An 18,981-nucleotide genomic window follows, 5' to 3' on the forward strand; every position below is an offset into this window, starting at 1 on the left:
AGGGTCGAGTGAAGGCTTCTTAAGGAGAGGTGTGACCACAGCATGTTTAAAGGCAGTAGGGACAGTTGCAGTGGAAAGTGAGAGGTTGAGAATGTGACAGATAAAAGGAATAAGAGCAGGTGAGGTGGCATTAAGAAGGTGGGTGGGAATGGGATCAGAGGAACAGGTGGTACATTTTGAGGAAGAAAGGAGAAGTGTAGTTTCCTCTATAGTAACTTCAGGAAAAGAGGAAAAGGAATGAGGGGAAGGAGAGAGAGGGGAACGGACTAGTGGAGGGGAGAGGTGGCGAGGTAGAGAATTCAAGGTTTATCTTTTGAACCTTGTCGTGAAAGAATTCAGCAAGGGTCTGAGGAGATAATGAAGGGGGAGTTGTGCTACTTGTGATCAATCTTGCAAGTAGTGTTCTGCCCTGGGAATATTCGAGGGACAAACCAGGACCTGGTATTTTGAGCTGCATCTTAAAGGAACTGGTGCTGACCAAGGAAAACTGCCCCCCACCCCCCCCCCAGTCTGGAACAATCTTCCCAAACAAGTGCTTCCACACCCCTGTTAGGCCCCTCTCCTTAGTGTACCTTCACATATCCCTGGTGCACTGATATGAATGGAGAGGGGGGGGGGGGGCATGTGATAGGAGGTGCTTTCTGGTGGGTGGGGGAGAGGTCTGTAATCCTGCAAGTACTTCCTGGTGGACGAGGAGGTTTGTGATTGGGGGTGTGGTGCTGTTATCTGGGGGGTGGGAGGGGAGCACCTGTCCCTTTAAGATGCATTCTGTGAGCAATAGGGCACGATTTTGCGGCCTGATGCTCCTGGGATGGAAAAACAATCCTATCTTTTTGCTTGCACTATTTTTTTCTGTAATTAAGCAGCTTGTGGCTTCACCACAATGTACATTATTACATTTGCATACTAATAAGCTGTTTTACATGCATTTGTATTTTTTGCATCTCATTAGTTTTACTTCACTGCTATGTGTTGTGGTGATAAAACTGTGCTGGTGCCCATTAACATGCATTTAGGGCAAATAAATGATATGGGGTTTGTGCCAAAAGACGTATGAGAAGAGACTGGAAGACCTGAATATGTATACCCCAGAGGAGAGGAGGGACAGCAGAGATATGATACAAACGTTTAAATAGAAAGATACTAATATAGAAACAAATATTTTCCAGAGAAGGGAAAATAGTAAAACTAGAGGACATAAATTGAGGTTGAGGGGTGGTAGTCATGGGAGTATTGTCAGAATATTCTTTCTCACGGACAAGGTTGATGCCTGGAATGCCCTCCCGAGGAAGGTGGTGGAGAAGAGAGGGGGATCTCTAATTAGAAAATGAATGGTATAAAAAATGAAACCTAAAGGGTTGCATATGTGTTTGCATGTCAAGTTGTGCTTATATGGCAATTCTGACTGTATCAGCTAAGGCCGGTGCTGGGCTGGCTTTCACGGTCTGAGTCTCGCATATAGCAATGTGGTTGTAGGATGGGCTGTAGAGAGCTTTGACAAACTCCAGTAATTTGGAATGTGAGGACACTGCTGGGCAGACTTTCAGTCTGTGTCCTGCAAATATCAAGACTGATTCGAATAGGCTGGGGTGGGCTTTGACGGCAATCCAGTAGTTGGAACATAAGGACAGAGCTGGGCGGAGTTTTTATAGAGACATATTTTCAAAGCACTTAGCCTTCCAAAGTTCCATAGGTTTCTATGGAATTTTGGAAGGCCAAGTGCTTTGAAAATGAGCATAGTATGTCTCTGAAACAATAAAGGAAGACCATGATCAAGGTTATAACATCATGATCATTGTTGATTATTTCTGATTTTAATTTTGAATTGAGAATGAAATGAGACTGTTGGGCAGACTGGATGGACTATTCAGGTCTTTATCTGCTGTCACTTACTATGTTACAACCATAACACAGCTGTTAGTATTATACCTGTCTCTCACGTCTTGCTTTCACCTTTCCCGAGTGTGCCTCATGAATTTTCCTGCCACGCTCATGTCACCCAAGCTTCCCTCGCTGAGAGTCTTTCAATATCTTTTTCAGCTGGTTTTTGTTTCTGTTGCCCCTCCACCCTCAGATACCTTTTCCCTCCCCTGCAGCCTTCTAATTTTTCTCCTCTTACTAACATTTTATATTTATTTACGAATTTGATATACCACTAAACCAGAGTCTGATCAGAGAGGTAATCAATATTATAAAATTCATAAAACCAATAGTAAAGAGGAAAATGTTTTCATATCCTAAAAAGGGAACAAGGAAGGGGAAGGCTCAAGTATGGTAAGGGGGAAAGCAGAACTAGCTTAAGCTATTCCCTATCTCACAGGTTGACTAATGCAGGAAATTATACTGTGGGGGGTCTATAAGCCCATTCAAAAAAGTATGTTTCAAGGTGAGACACATTTTGGAAAGGAAAACTCTGTTCTAATGTATTTTGACAAATTGTTTCATAATTTCGGTGCTAGGCATAAAAGATCTAGTAATCTCATAATGAGTTAAATTGGGTGATGGGAGAACAGAATAGTGATCATTCAAAGAATGAAGTGTACGTGACGGGAGTGTATGGGATGACCATATTTGACAGATAAGAAGGAACTCCAAGATAAGCCTAAAAGGCCAAGTAGTAGTTTAAATAGTATCTTGTATCTGCATGTTTTTATAATGCTGGACAGGATTAAGAGACAGGCAGACTAGAATGTATTATGGCCATGATGTTTAGGAGGGACCCTCTTAGGTGTGCTAATTTTCACAGCTCCCAAGACAGATGTTTGCCCTGGTTAGTCAACTGCCCACAGAAAGATGTGAGAGATGTGACAAAGCCACCAATGCCCACATAGGTCTGTCAGTTCTCTCCACCTCTTGTGCATTGTCCAGTCAGGAAGAGGAGTCAGCAAGCGTTACATCTTACCTGCTACTACTTCCTCTGCCAGTTTTCTTGTGTTATGTGGTTGTTTGCCGAGTGTCCAATTAAGTGTTATTCCTGCTTTTATGCCAGAGGAAGTCTTTCAGAAATATGAGAATAGCACATGGTTAACACTGTACATGATCTCAGTAGTCTACACCTTAAAGGAGTATTCACATCCAGCCTTCAATGACTGCAAATAGGTTGGGATTTCAGGATATCCCTAATGAATATACACTGCATAACTGTTTCCATTGCATGCAAATCTCATGTGGGTTCATTGGGAGTATCCTGAAATTTTAGCCTGTTTGCAGCCTTTTAGGACTGTAAATGAAGACCACTGCCTTAAAGGGTCCACTATTTGTCCTTCAACCTTACTATTTTGTGCAAATTTTAGGTTTGCAGTGAGTAGTGAGCTGTTTTAAGATTGGCAGCTGAACCTCTTTTATATCCTGTCTAGCATCACATGTAGGGCTACGTTTACTAAAGTGTGGCAAAGTTTTGGAATTAGTGCATGTTAATTGTCAAAATTAATGTTCAGTTAACTGTAAAACCTCTGCATTAACTGAGTGTATTGACAGTATCTTCCTAGACAGGTAACACAAAGGGACTGTGTGTTAATTGCAGTTCAGATAATGCAGAACAGTACACTATTCTTTTAGTCTTAAATGCACCACAGTACTGAAGCTAGAGATAGTTATCACATGTGATCTGTAAGGCATCGTCTACACTTATCCTCTGCCTTATTTCATACTAGGTGTTAATGTAGAAATTAGCATGCAGAAATTGCTAAGGTTCCTTATTAACTGTTATTGCACACTAACTGCCATGTTAACAGTTAATGTAATGTAGAAACTTAGCCCTGTAATATAATGTTAGTCCTTAGAGTATGGATAATACAGCATCATTTTTAGAAGATCTCATTAGTCTTATCTTTTTTTTTATGAGCGATATGTCAGACCGTTTATGAGCCAGTATCCTATGTAAACTGAGAAGTGTCTAAAGCCATGACCTGCACCGAAATAAAAGTATTGTGATAATGAAACAGTTCTAAATGATAACAATTCAGATCAACACAGTTTGAAGAAGTGAACAGTTATGGACCTTGAGGGCTGCAGAAAAGCCTGGTTTTCAGGGTTATACCTAATAAATATTAATAAAGAATATTTGAAGACATTCATAGAACCAGGTTAATTTGCACAACAAGTTTTTCTGGAAAGCCAGACACTTGTAATGGTACTCAAGGATTAGGGTTGTGCCTTCGTTGCAGAGAAACAACTTATCCTTTAGATTGTAAGCTCCTTTGAGCAGGGACTGTCCTTCTTTGTTAAACTGTACAGCGCTGCGTAACCCTAGTAGCGCTATAGAAATGTTAAGTAGTTATGGCATGTGTTTCCATTATACAGTTTCTTAAAAGTAAGAATATTACTTTTTCATAAATTTAAACATCAAATTGTAACATATGAGAAGATGCCTTAATTCTCTCTTCTGTGAAATAAGTTTGAGGATAAAAATATTCTGTATATTTTCTTATTTAATATGGAAAGGAAAAGTTCATTTGTAAAAATACATTCATTGTAATTTTAGAAAACTGTTGTGTGATTTTCCTGTCTATTTAGAAACCAGCTAAAGAACATGATGGAAATGGTCCACAAATTTTAAGGAAAAAGCGTGTAGCTCAAGCCGAAAAAAACACTTGTCAGCTCTATATTCAAACTGATCATCTTTTCTATAGGCGTTATGGAACAAGAGAGGCTGTGATTGCCCAGGTACAGTAAGTAAGCATAGCTTACTGTTTGGAGTTTGTATTTATTGCCCTTATATTTTGTGAAGGGCTCTGGTATAATTTTGAGTGTGTTTTTTTTTCTTTTACATTTGTGCAGTACCTAGCAGGGTTAGAGAGAAATGCTGTGAAACCTATTGTTTTGACTTCAAATCCCATTATTCTCATTGATGTACTGTACAGGCCTGAACAAATTGCCTATGTTCATTGCAATATATGCCTGATGGCTGCTGCTTCCCATGTTCATGTTCTCCTCTTTATTGCTCCATTGACCTATAAATCATATGATCAGCATCTTTAAAATTTTTTTATATGTATTACCATTTCAAATTACAGTACACAAGAAACAACTCTAACTATAGGAAAAGGGGGAACCCAAAAAATGATTGCATCAAGCAAATCAAATCAAGCTAAAATAATTATAATAGGAATCTCCTACAGTCTACCATAGGAGAAGGGACATCACAGGACATTAGTACTTAGGAAAGGGCATAAGAAAAATAAGGAAGTATTCAAAACCTTTTATCCTGGAACTATTAACCCACAAAGGAGCACTATAGGTAAGAAATGGGGTTCTATGAAACTGGGCTAGGCACTTCAGCTGCTTTTATTGCTGAGAAAAATTGTAAGTTGCTGGAGTGTTAAAACAAACAAAAACTTAGCTCCTGAAACTTAGTACCTAAGTATTGCCATACTGGGACAGACCAAAGGTCCATCAAGCCAAGCATCCTGTTTCCAACAGTGGCCAATCCAGGTCACAAATACCTGGCAAGATCCCCCAAAAAGTACATAACATTTTATGTTGCTTATCCCAGAAATATTTTCCTGAAGTCCATTTTAATAATGGTCTATGGACTTTTCCTTTAGGAAGCCCTTTTCCTTTAGGAAGCCCTGCCTCTCACCTGCTAGCCCCGCCTCCCCCCACTGGCTCTGCCACCCAATCTCCGCTAAGCTTCTGAGGAACCCTTCCTTCTGAACAGGATTCCTTTATGTTTATCCCATTCATCTTTGAATTCCGTTACTGTTTTCATCTCCACCATCTCCCGTGGAAGGGCATTCCAAGTATCCACCATTCTCTCCATGAAAAAATACTTCCTGACATTTTTCTTGAGTCTGCCCCCCTTCAATCTCATTTCATGTCCTCTAGTTCTACCGCCTTTAGTGGAAAAAAAAGCCATGTTTTAGTGAGGGTTTTCAACGTAGTATAGGATGCCCCTTGCCCGATTTAGATTGGGAGAGAGTTCCAGATTTTGGGGATAGTGTAACCGAAGGCTCTTGCCCAAGAAATATCGATGTACATTTAATGGAAAGGTGGGGCAGGGTGGCACAAAGGAGTTAGGGCAGACACCTAGACTTACCTTCCTGTATAAATGAAGGAGCTACTTAATGAGTGTTTTTTTCTCCTACATTTCAAAATATAGTGGCTTAAAGGAATTTGGTTTTCTTGCATTAATAACTTAAGAGATTCATCTGGGGTAAGCTTACTTTCTTGCAATAATTCTATATCATTATGTTCCTCTTTCAGAACTGATAGAATTGTTTAACCCCCTAACATTCCAGGATCCAAATTTAATTTGTCCCACAGGCATTAAGAAAGACATCAATGCCATATGTTTTACTCATCTGTACTTTCACTATACTCCTCCAGCTCATCCGTCCATCCTGTAATGGCCAGATACTCCCTCCATACTCAGTCATCCATTTCCAAATACTCCTAGTCATCCTTCCTCATCCCAAGCCCTTCATCCCCATCCCAACACAATACAACATGAGGTTCAATGATCAACCCGACAAAACCCGTCCTTCCCTTACTAATAAATCCCCCCCAGCCCCCTCCCTACTGTGAAAACACATTTCTTAGTGTGAAAATACCAACACATTAGAGTGGAAATGAAACACAAACATTGCAGGATTTTGTTTTGACTGAACTAAGATACAAAACTAAAAACCCCACAATGGGGGCTAAGCAGATCAGACGGTGTCTTGTATTCTTTGGCTGCCAGCAACTACCCTGTGTACCCCGACAGTGCGCATACACACTCACTGTTTCATACACACTCACTGTTTCAAAGTTCATGGAGCCAGCCTTCACTCCTTATGATAGGAATCTGTCACAAGACATCCATCTTGAGGGGAACCACTGCCAGGACCTTGAATCTTCTGTCACGTGCCTTTTGCTCCAGTTCTATGAAAGAGCCATCCTCTACTCCAGAAGAGCTGACTCTTTCTGAGGACTCTCTGCTCCTGGTAGACCTCCCCGCTTCTGGTAGATCTCCCCAAGCTTTGAACCCAAGCACCCGCTTGCAAGCCACCATCCCAGCTATTGAAGACCTCTACCAAACTTGGCTCATGCTTACCGTCCCATTCCTTTGCTCTTTGTGGCAGCACACTCCATTTCCCTCTTTCTGGAGAGATCCTCTGCACCTGCCTCTTTTTCATCTTTTCCAAGAGATTTCAGAAAGGATTTCACTTCGTTAGGCAAAGTGAGGAACTGGAACTTGCCATCCACCAACACCATCAGCCTGGCTGGGTATCACAATCCAACCTGATAAACCTTAGCTTGTAAATCCTGCTTGTAACTTCAGAGTTCTTTCTGCTTACAAATAGTTTCAAGACACAGATCCGGATAAACACAAATCTCCATATTGTTGTACTGGGCCACCTTGTTCTTTCGAGCCTTGCAGTTTTACAATTAGCTCGCAGGGGGCAGGTTACGGTCTGGGCACAGGCATAATTCCCTGTTCATTTGCTGAATTTCATAAGTAGGAGAGCTAGGTGAATCCGGGAAGCAAATCAGCAAAAGCTTATGCATATAAACCGCTGGAGCTGTTCCTTCCATGCCTTCTGGCACTTCCACAATTCTAATATTTGATCTTCTATTCCTATTCTCCTGATCCTCGTCCTTGTCTTGCAGCATTTCCAGCCTTTACAAAAGTCGCACCCTTTCACTGCACTTACCAGCTGTCCATCTTCCAGGTCCATAATGTGCACCTCCATTGCATCCACACATGTGCTAATCACGGAGAGCTTTTCTTCTAATTTTTCCACCACAAACTACGTGATTTAGGCTTTGGAGGTTTGAATCTCCTCAAGAATTCTCTGCCACATATCCGGAGCAGGAGCAACGGGTTCCAAAGTGGCAAAGATGTATCCCGGCTCTTAAACTGAGCTCTGTTTTTAGATCTTTCACTGTAGGAATTGTCAATTGGCCTCTACCAGAAAGCAAACCCTGTTGGAGAAAGAATAGGAATGGTTTACCTGCAGATAATTACTTATCTGTTTACTAAAAAGATAAAAACTTGTCTTTTTGAAATTATTAAATATGATGTAAAAATTGGCTGATATACAGAAAGAAATATCTCTGGTTAGAAGGTCAAGCTTGGCTGAGAAACATTGTATGCATTGTGTTTTCATTATTTTTTGTTTTTAGATAATGTTTCAATGTAATTTTTGTGAGGTAATTTTTAATTTAATGCAAGATTTTGTGTTTATGCTGTAACTTTGTATACTGCTCAGTCCCCAGAATTGGGTATGGTGTTGCCTGTAAAAACTTGTGTTAAAATTAAATCTCAAATACGAGTCTTTGTCTTTCCTCAGGGCTTAAATCGCTAAAAGAGTTTGTTAGGATCTTGTTTGCTCTAGCCACCAACAGAATAATCTGTAAAATAAAATAGACATAATTTACTAGCATTATTGCTTTAGGGGCCTTTTTTTTGCTAAAGCGTAGCACACCCTAAATGCCAAGAAGCCCATTTAATGGGCTTCTCAGCATTTAGCATGCGCTAGGCTTTAGTAAAAGGGCCCCTTAGTGCATTATTATAATTCTGTAGAAAACATATAACAAATGAACCATACTTTTTTTTTTTTTTACAGTGTTATATGTTACATTAGAGTGTTTATGGGGAGGGGGAGCTTAGTGAATCAGGCCTTAAATATCTTTACTTTTTTATTCTTAGATATCCAGCCATGTTAAAGCAATCGAGACAATTTACCAAGCAACAGATTTCCAAGGAATTCGTAATATCAGCTTCATGGTCAAAAGAATAAGAGTAAGATTTATTATTTTTTACATGTTGTGTATTAGGAGTGTTTAGAAATGACATTTATGTAGACATATGCGTAGTTAGTTTACCTTCTCTTTCATTATAAACTCCCATTTTCAGATGCTTCTAATGTTTAACTTGCAAATGGGATCAGGCAGTGTAACTTGGCAGATTGGGTGGGAGCCTGGGTCAAAAGGTTTCATTTCCAAACTGTGGCAAAGCGTTGTTAATCTGTAGGTAGAAAATAGTGCAAACAATTTTTTAAAAGGGTTTTTAAACTAAAATTTTAGTTTATTTTTTTTACAGAAAAATATCTGAACAGATTTTCACCAATATTGATAGGGTTGTTTTCTTGCGTGTTCTTTGGTAGACATAACGGGGGTCGCTATTCAGTGGGAAATAACCAGATAGCTGAGACTTCTGCCCTGTTACCTTATGCTGACTGGGTCCTACTTATTTTTTTCAGTTGCACGTAATTGGATAGAGCTGTTGAAAATGCAGGCAGACTGTGACAATACTATGTGGTTACTGCTAGGACAGTCCAAGGGCAGAGTCTGGGTGGAGCTAGGAGGTTAACCCGATTAGTGCTGATTTTCAGTTTGCTAACTGGGTAAGCTACCTGAATAAAGTTAAGACAGCAAAAAGGCTAAAGATGACTGGTACCCAGATAAGTGCCGACAGCTACTGAATACCTGGATATTCAGTGCTGGTATCTGGGTATGGCCTAGCTTTGAATATCCAGGTATAAAAAGCTTACAGTGGCCAGTGTTTAAAACAAAAAAATGTTGACTGTTGCAGTCTGCATATCACCTTCAGTTTTTAGCTTCTACTGTTTTGGGCAAATCTAACCAAAAAACTGTGGTTCCATCTGAAATTTAAAATAAAACATGTGAAGTTGCAAACCAAGCAGTCATAGTGTGTCCTTTCCAAGGGATGTATATAGGAATTATAATACAGGGTGATTTGTGAAACTGTGCATTTGTAGGAATGATGTGAGGCATTCTTTTATATTTGAGTGACTCTGGGTACCCTCAAGTCCTGTAAAGTTATCAAAAACCCTTTTAAAGTTTGTATAGAAATAAAATGTATTCTCCGAGGACAAGCAGGCTGCTTGTTCTCACTGATGGGTGACGTCCACGGCAGCCCCTCCAATTGGAGACTTCAGTAGCAAAGGTCTTTGCTAGTCCTCGCGCGCCCATGCGCACCGCGCATGCGCGGCTGTCTTCCCGCCCGAACCGGCTCGTGTTCGTCAGTCTTCTTTTGTCCGCGCTCGGGACAGTCGTGTTTTACCGCCGTTTCGCGCCTCTCAAGTTGACCCTCGCGCGTCTTCGCGATTTCGCAAAAAAAAAAGAAAGACCTCGGTCTTTGTCCCTTCCCGTGTGTCCAGTTTGTTTTCCCCGACGTAAGTTTCCTTTCGCTTTCAGGGTAGGCCTTTTTTGTGGCCTCGGTACGGGTTTTTCTCTCTCCCTTATTTTTGGTGCCCTTCGTCACCATCGCGGATTTTGATTTCGCCGGCGTGATTTTTCCGCCCATGTCATCGAAGTCTTCCAGCGGCTTCAAGAAGTGCACCCAGTGCGCCCGGGTAATCTTGCTCACTGATAGGCACGCGTCGTGTCTTCAGTGTCTGGGGGCTGGGCATCGCCCGCAGGCCTGCAGTCTTTGTGCTCTTTTACAGAAGAGGACTCAGGTAGCGAGATTGGCCCAGTGGAACATGTTGTTCTCGGGCTCTTCGTCGACAACAGCACCGGAGGCATCAAGTGCATCGATGTCAACAGCATCAAGACCTTCGACCTCGGCATCGACGGCATCGAGGTATCGACCCTCTGCATCGTCGGTACCGAGACATCGGAAGGCTGTGTCGGCATCGGTGGTACCGGGACCTCCGCTGTTGCTGATGTCGTCGGACGGTGGTGCTTCGACTGGAGTGCAGGTGAGGGCTGTCCATTCCCCTGCTGGTGGCGGTGAGCCTTCGGGTGGGTCTCCTCCTACCCTGAGGGCTTCTGCTGTACAGCCCCCCCCCCGAGACCGACCTTCTTCGGCCTCGGCCCCGAGGAAGAGACGGCTGGATTCTACGTCCTCCTCGTCGGTACCGGGAAGCTCCGGTGACATGCTTCGTTTGAAAAAATCAAAGAAGCATCGACACCGGTCACCTTCCCGCATCGGTACTGAGAGCTCTGGGTCGCCGAGGGAGTCGGCACCCAGTAGGCATCGGCACCAGGAGGACCGCTCACCCTCTGTTAAGGAGGTGTCGATGCGCTCCACCTCGGACAGCCCGGAACAGCCTCCACGCCCGGAACATACTCTGACCTCGACGCCTGCATTGGCTTCCATGTCTTTCTCCACAGCCGCTCTGCACAAGAGTCTCCAGGCCGTTCTCCCGGAGATCCTGGGAGAGCTGTTACGCCCTTCCTCTCCGGTACCGGGGGTGCTTGCGCCACCGGTACCGTTGAGTGAGGCGCCGGCTGGCCCCTTGCCCGGGGTGAGGTCTCCGACATCGTACCGGCTGCGGCCGCCTCCCAGGAAGGCTCCCCGTCGGCGGAGGGAGCTTCGCCGGTGCTGGCGAGGGAGCCTACCTCTCGACGTTCCCACCGTGGCCGTGTTTCCACGGAGTCGAGTCGGGCACGGCTTCAGACACAGGTTCATGAACTTGTGTCTGATACCGATGGTGAGGCCTCGTGGGAGGAGGAGGAGGACATCAGATATTTCTCTGACGAGGAGTCTGATGGCCTTCCTTCTGATCCCACTCCCTCCTCTGAAAGGCAGCTTTCTCCTCCCGAGAGTCTGTCTTTTGCGGCCTTTGTCCGGGAGATGTCTTCGGCCATCCCCTTCCCGGTGGTCGTGGAGGATGAGCCCAGGGCTGAAATGTTTGAGCTCTTGGACTAGCCTTCTCCACCTAAGGAAGCGTCCACAGTACCCATGCATCATGTCCTAAAAAAGACATTGCTGGCGAACTGGACCAAGCCTTTAACTAATCTCCACATTCCCAAGAAGATCGAGTACCGGATCCATGTGGACCCAGAGCTGATGCGCACTCAGTTGCCTCACGACTCTGGTGTGGTGGATTTGGCCCTAAAGAAGGCTAAGAGTTCTAGAGAGCATGCTTCGGCGCCCCCGGGCAAAGACTCTAGAACCTTAGACTCCTTTGGGAGGAAGGCCTACCATTCTTCTATGCTCGTGGCCAAGATTCAGTCCTACCAGCTCTACACGAGCATCCATATGTGGAACAATGTGCAGCAGTTGGCGGGCTTGGTGGACAAGCTCCCTCCTGAGCAAGCCAAGCCATTTCAGGAGATGGTCAGGCAGCTGAAGGCGTGCAGAAAATTCCTGGCCAGAGGGGTATATGATACCTTTGATATTGCGTCCAGGGCCACTGCTCAAGGTGTGGTGATGCGCAGACTCTCATGGCTGTGTGCCTCCAACCTGGCGAATAGGATCCAGCAGCGGATTGCGGACTCCCCTTGCCGAGTGGACAACATTTTTGGAGAGAAAGTCGAAGAGGTGGTAGAGCAGCTCCACCAGCGGGATACCACTTTCGACAAGTTCTCCCGCCAGCAGCCTTCAGTATCTACCTCCTCAGGTAGACATTTTTATGGGGGAAGGAAGACTGTTCCCTACTCTTCTGGTAAGCGTAGGTACAATCCTCCTTCTCGACAGCCTGCGGCCCAGGCTAAGCCCCAGCGCGCTCGCTCTCGTCAGCAGCGTGCGCCTCAGCAAGGCCCCACGACTCCCCAGCAAAAGCAGGGGGTGAGCTTTTGACTGGCTCCAGCAGAGCATAGCCGACATCAACGTATCAGTGCCGGGCGATCTGCCGGTTGGGGGGAGGTTGAAAGTTTTTCACCAAAGATGGCCTCTCATAACCTCCGACCGTTGGGTTCTTCAAATAGTCCGGCAAGGATACACCCTAAATTTGGCCTCGAAACCTCCAAATTGCCCACTGGGAGCTCAATCTTTCAGCTTCCATCTCAAGCAGGTACTTGCAGAGGAACTCACCGCCCTTCTCAGCGCCAATGCAGTCGAGCCCGTGCCATCCGGGCAAGAAGGGCTGGGATTCTATTCCAGGTACTTCCTTGTGGAAAAGAAAACAGGGGGGATGCGTCCCATCCTAGACCTAAGGGCCCTGAACAAATATCTCGTCAAGGAAAAGTTCAGGATGCTTTCCCTGGGCACCCTTCTTCCCATGATTCAGAAAAACGATTGGCTATGCTCTCTGGACTTGAAGGATGCCTACATGCACATCCCGATACTGCCAGCTCACAGGCAGTATCTGCGATTTCAGCTGGGCACACGTCACTTCCAGTACTGTGTGCTACCCTTTGGGCTCGCCTCTGCGCCCAGAGTGTTCACGAAGTGCCTGGCTGTAGTAGCAGCGGCGCTTCGCAGGCTGGGAGTGCACGTGTTCCCCTATCTCGACGATTGGCTGGTGAAGAACACATCCGAGGCAGGAGCTCTACAGTCCATGCAGATGACTATTCGCCTCCTGGAGCTACTGGGGTTTGTGATAAATTATCCAAAGTCCCATCTTCTTCCAGTACAGAGACTCGAATTCATAGGAGCTCTGCTGGATTCTCGGACGGCTCGTGCCTATCTCCCAGAAACGAGAGCCAACAACTTGTTGTCCCTCGTCTCTTGGGTGCGAGCGTCCCAGCAGATCACAGCTCGGCAGATGTTGAGATTGTTGGGCCACATGGCCTCCACAGTTCATGTGACTCCCATGGCCCGCCTTCACATGCGATCTGCTCAATGGACCCTAGCTTCCCAGTGGTTTCAGGCTGCTGGGGATCTAGAAGACGTGATCCATCTGTCCACGAGTTTTCTCAAATCCCTGTATTGGTGGACGATTTGGTCCAATTTGACTTTGGGACGTCCTTTCCAAATTCCTCAGCCACAAAAAGTGCTGACTACGGATACGTCTCTCCTGGGGTGGGGAGCTCATGTCGATGGGCTTCACACCCAGGGAAGCTGGTCCCTTCAGGAACGCGATCTGCAGATCAATCTTCTGGAGTTACGAGCGGTCTGGAACGCTCTGAAGGCTTTCAGAGATCGGCTGTCCCACCAAATTATCCAAATTCAGACAGACAACTAGGTTGCCATGTATTAGATCAACAAGCAGGGGGGCACCGGATCTCGCCCCCTGTGTCAGGAAGCCGTCAGCATGTGGCTCTGGGCTCGCCGTCACGGCATGTTGCTCCAAGCCACATATCTGGCAGGCGTAAACAACAGTCTGGCCGACAGGCTGAGCAGGATTATGCAACCTCATGAGTGGTCGCTCAACTCCCGAGTAGTGCGCCAGATCTTCCAGGTGTGGGGCACCCCCTTGGTAGATCTCTTTGCATCTCGAGCCAACCACAAAGTCCCTCAGTTCTGTTCCAGACTTCAGGCCCCCGGCAGACTGGCATCGGATGCCTTCCTCCTGGACTGGGGGGAAGGTCTGCTGTATGCTTATCCTCCCATACCTCTGGTGGGGAAGACTTTGTTGAAACTCAAGCAAGACCGAGGCACCATGATTCTGATTGCTCCGTTTTGGCCGCGTCAGATCTGGTTCCCTCTTCTTCTGGAGTTGTCCTCCGAAGAACCCTGGAGATTGGAGTGTTTTCCGACCCTCATCACACAAGACAAAGGGGCGCTTCTGCATCCCAACCTCCAGTCTCTGGCTCTCACGGCCTGGATGTTGAGAGCGTAAACTTTGCCTCTTTGGGTCTGTCGGAGGGTGTCTCCCGTGTGTTGCTTGCTTCCAGGAAAGATTCCACTAAGAGGAGTTACTTCTTTCTATGGAGGAGGTTTGCCGTCTGGTGTGACAGCAAGGCCCTAGATCCTCGCTCTTGTCCTACACAGACCGTGCTTGACTACCTTCTGCACTTGTCTGAGTCTGGTCTCAAGACCAACTCTGTAAGGGTTCACTTTAGTGCAATCAGTGCATACCATTACCGTGTGGAAGGTAAGCCGATCTCAGGACAGCCTTTAGTTCGCTTCATGAGAGGTTTGCTTTTGTCAAAGCCCCCGTCGAACCTCCTACAGTGTCATGGGATCTCAATGTCGTTCTCACCCAGCTGATGAAACCTCCTTTTGAGCCACTGAACTCCTGCCATCTGAAGTACTTGACCTGGAAGGTCATTTTCTTGGTGGCAGTTACTTCAGCTCGTAGAGTCAGTGAGCCCAGGCCCCTTACACCAAATTTCATCATAACAGAGTAGTCCTCCGCACTCACCCTAAGTTCTTGCCGAAGGTAGTGTCGGAGTTCCATCTGAACCAGTCAATTGTCTTGCCAACATTCTTTCCCCGTCCTCATTCCTGCCCTGCTGAACGTCAGCTGCCCACATTGGACTGCAAAAGAGCATAGTCTTCCGCACTCACCCTAAGTTCTTGCCGAAGGTAGTGTCGGAGTTTCATCTGAACCAGTCAATTGTTTTGCCAACATTATTTCCTCGTTTTCATTCCTGCCCTGCTGAACGTCAGCTGCACACATTGGACTGCAAAAGAGCATTGGCCTTCTATCTGGAGCGGACACAGCCCAACAGACAGTCCGCCTAATTGTTTGTTTCTTTTGATCCTAACAGGAGGGGAGTGGCTGTGGGGAAACGTACCATATCCAATTGGCTAGCAGATTGCATTTCCTTCACTTACGTCCAGGCTGGGCTGGCTCTTGAGGGTCATGTCACGGCTCATAATGTTAGAGCCGTGGCTGCGTCAGTGGCCCACTTGAAGTCAGCCACTATTGAAGAGATCTGCAAAGCTGCGACGTGGTCATCTGTCCACACATTAACATCTCATTACTGCCTGCAGCAGGATACCCGACGCGACAGTCGGTTCGGGCAGTCAGTGCTTCAGAATCTGTTCGGGGTTTAGAATCCAACTCCACCCCCCTAGGCCCATGTTTATTCTGTTCCAGGCTGCACTCTCAGTTAGTTGGATAAATTGTTAGGTCAATCTCAGTTATGTCCTTGCCGTTGCAAGGCCCAATTGACCATGGTTGTTGTTTTGAGTGAGCCTGGGGGCTAGGGATACCCCATCAGTGAGAACAAGCAGCCTGCTTGTCCTCGGAGAAAGCGAATGCTACATACCTGTAGAAGATATTCTCCGAGGACAGCAGGCTAATTGTTCTCACAAACCCGCCTGCCTCCCCTTTGGAGTTGTGTCTTCCCTTGTCTTTGTCTTGCTACATATGGGACTGACGAACACGAGCCGGTTCGGGCGGGAAGACGGCCGCGCATGCGCGGTGCGCATGGGCGCGCGAGGACTAGCAAAGACCTTTGCTAGTGAAGTTTCCGATTGGAGGGACTGCCGTGGACATCACCCATCAGTGAGAACAATCAGCCTGCTGTCCTCGGAGAATACCTTCTACAGGTATGTAGCATTCGCTTTACATGCAAAATATATTCTCTTACTTGTCAATCTAGAAAAAAAAGTTATAACTTCATTATTTTTTGTAACAACTAGAGGGTGATCAAAACCAAGGGTTTTGGTTTTGGCTTTAACTGAAACTGTCACACCCTATCCCTGCCCCTTGGTTCCACCTAAGCCCCCCCCAATCAATTATTATCCATAGGCTCTCCCCAGGCCCACCTTAAGCCAAAGTGGTCTCTTGGGGCAGGAGTGATCCCCACTTGCTCAAGCCTTTGCTTGCTGTACTGTCAAAATGACTGCTGTGACTTCCCATGGCAGCCTCTCCATCCCCCACCAATGACCATCTGTAGGCTCCTGGGCCCCACCTTAAGAAGTCATAATGGTCTCTTGGGGCAGGAGTGATCCCCACTTGCTCCTGTGTATGCTTGCTACCATAGGAAGTCATGGCAGCCATTTTGAGATTGGAAGCAGCATAGGCAGGAGCAATCTCAAAATGGTTTCAACAGGAAGTCTCTGTAGCCATTTTGACTGCGCAGCAAGTATGAGCAAGAGTGAATGGGGTTTGCTCCTACCCCAAAGAGGCCAGGTAGGCCTGGGGGGGGGGGGGGGGGGAGAGCGTGGGTCAGGAGGAGTTAGGTTTCAGCCAAAAATGCACTGGAGTTTTTGGCTGAACCCAGAAATTGGACTGGTTTTGGCACCAAAACAAATTCTATTGGCTTCTAGTAGTAACTATTCTTTGGTGCAACAATAGCTTCTTGAATATTCACTACAGTGATCTGCTAGAACACCTTAAGGTGAATTTTAATTTTCATTAAAAGAGAGGAAATGTAGTTTAGCAGTTAAGGGAGTCAGTTTGAATCATGCGAGTGCTTGGGATTTGTAAGTTTTATTTACTGCTTTGTCTCAAACTGTGCAACATTATATCTCCCCTTGTTTATGATGAAATGCATATAATTGGATAAAATAAATATTCTCTTTCTGTTCCGTGGAAGCTGGCAAAAAGCCCTAAATAGGCAACTGGATCATTAACTTTATGAAGAAAGAGGCTTCACATGTTTTTTTGGAGTTTTTGTGTAGTTATAATTAGGGCTTCTGATTTTAGGTTTTAACTGATTAGACTGATATGACACCCCAGTGCAGAAAATTAAAATAGATATTGAATAAATACCAGAAAAATATCATTTCCCTAGTATTCTCACACTACCTCTAGCTAGTCTTGTGCTTTCCATCATTTTTTGTGCATTTCTAAGCTGTTGACTCTTAAATTCAGACTCTATTTTTAATCTAAACTGTAAGCCACATTGAGCTCGAGCTTGTTTTGGGGATAATGTGGCATATAAATGTCATAAATAAATGACACAAACATACATATTTGATTCCAACAGAAAAGGCACCCAGCAATAGTACTCCTGTGGCACATAAATAGTGACAAGCACAGATTTTTGGAAAAATCAAAGAACCCCTAATTAGCTTGATATTACAATTTATAAACACCTAAAAATAGAAGCCCTAATTATAATGCTAGTTGGAATTTGGTTTCAGAAATGTAGAGTGATATTAACGGCACAAATTTGAGTCATAATTGTATGACACAAACTAGAGCTAATAGAAGATGTCTATTTCCCTTTGAAAACTTAACAGTTTAATATTTTTTGAAGGTCAAGGACAACTGATAATTTGAAGTATTTTATTTTTTGTGAGAGATGATCTCTGTAAACGTTTATTCTTTTTCACTTATAGGGAGTAACTTTATAAGCCTTTTATATATTTGGAAAGGCCTGTTGTAAAATTGCACAACCATACACATGTGTAAAAAGTACATGCACTGAAAGATTGCAAGTACTTTTCATGAAGACTACATATAGATGTTCCTAGAGACATAGCTAATAAATGGTTCGGAGGCAAGTAGCAAGATTTGTGGATAAAGAGTACGTGCACAAATTTTATACCATCTTCAGAACAGGTGTAAAATTTTGTTTGAATGTGCATGCTACTGTTGGTGGTTCAGGGTGCCTAGTTTGTAGAGGTCTATGTTGTCTTTATAAAACAGAGATAAAAGTTGCTGCATTGTACTTTCAGCATAGGCATCTGTTATAAAATTACTCCCATAATGTATTCCAAATACTTATTTTTAGTGATCTTTTTAATCAGTTGCTAGCTTTTTAAATGCTTTTATTAAATCTTGCATTTGTGTTGTCCTCATAAATCTGTGGCAAAGAGAACTTTTCATTCTAAGCATTTGCGAAAACAGAACTAGCTAAAAGACTACTAACTTACATTGTGTCTCACGGGGTTCATATATATCTTTCCATTTTCATTATTTTTGTTTTAGATTAATACTACTGCTGATGAGAAAGACCCTTCAAATCCTTTCCGATTTCCTAACATTGGTGTTGAGAAGTTTCTAGAACTCAACTCTGAGCAGAACCATGATGATTACTGCTTGGCCTATGTGTTTACTGATCGTGATTTTGATGATGGTGTCCTGGGTCTTGCATGGGTTGGAGCACCATCTGGTAAAGAATGCACTCTTTGAACGTTTAAAGTTGAAAATCTTCCTTTATATTAGTTAACTTTAATTTCAGGTATGCCTTTTTGTTTGACTTGCATAATTTTTTACATTATAGTTTTTCTCACTGATTCTGAAGCCATGATTATCAATGTATTCATAGTACGAATTTTATTTTTTTTAAATCAAAAGTGGATAACATTTCTCAGTTGCAGAACTTTGGAGAAGGAGTAGTTAGTGCAGTAGACTTTGATCCTGGGGAACTGAGTTCGATTCCCACTGTAGCTCCTTGTGACTCTGGGCAAGTCACTTAACCCTCCATTGCCCCTGGTTCAAAATAAGTACCTGAATATATGTAAACCGCTTTGAATGTAGTTGCAAAAACCTCAGAAAGGCGGTATATCAAGTC

At 44.5% G+C, this 18,981-nt stretch overlaps 1 protein-coding gene across 1 annotated transcript in view; it reads left to right on the top strand.

Moving 5' to 3' along the window:
- The window catches only part of ADAM10 (ADAM metallopeptidase domain 10), a 309,988-nt gene that overhangs the window by 195,665 nt on the left and 95,342 nt on the right, over positions 1–18,981 (top strand). Inside the window, exons 6-8 of the mRNA XM_030188829.1 lie at positions 4,516–4,665; positions 8,636–8,728; positions 18,396–18,579. Coding sequence (XP_030044689.1) covers positions 4,516–4,665; positions 8,636–8,728; positions 18,396–18,579 — 427 coding nt within the window. The remainder of the gene's footprint in view (positions 1–4,515; positions 4,666–8,635; positions 8,729–18,395; positions 18,580–18,981) is intronic.

Source organism: Microcaecilia unicolor, chromosome 1 (assembly GCF_901765095.1).
Source record: "Microcaecilia unicolor chromosome 1, aMicUni1.1, whole genome shotgun sequence".
Lineage (NCBI taxonomy): Eukaryota > Metazoa > Chordata > Amphibia > Gymnophiona > Siphonopidae > Microcaecilia > Microcaecilia unicolor.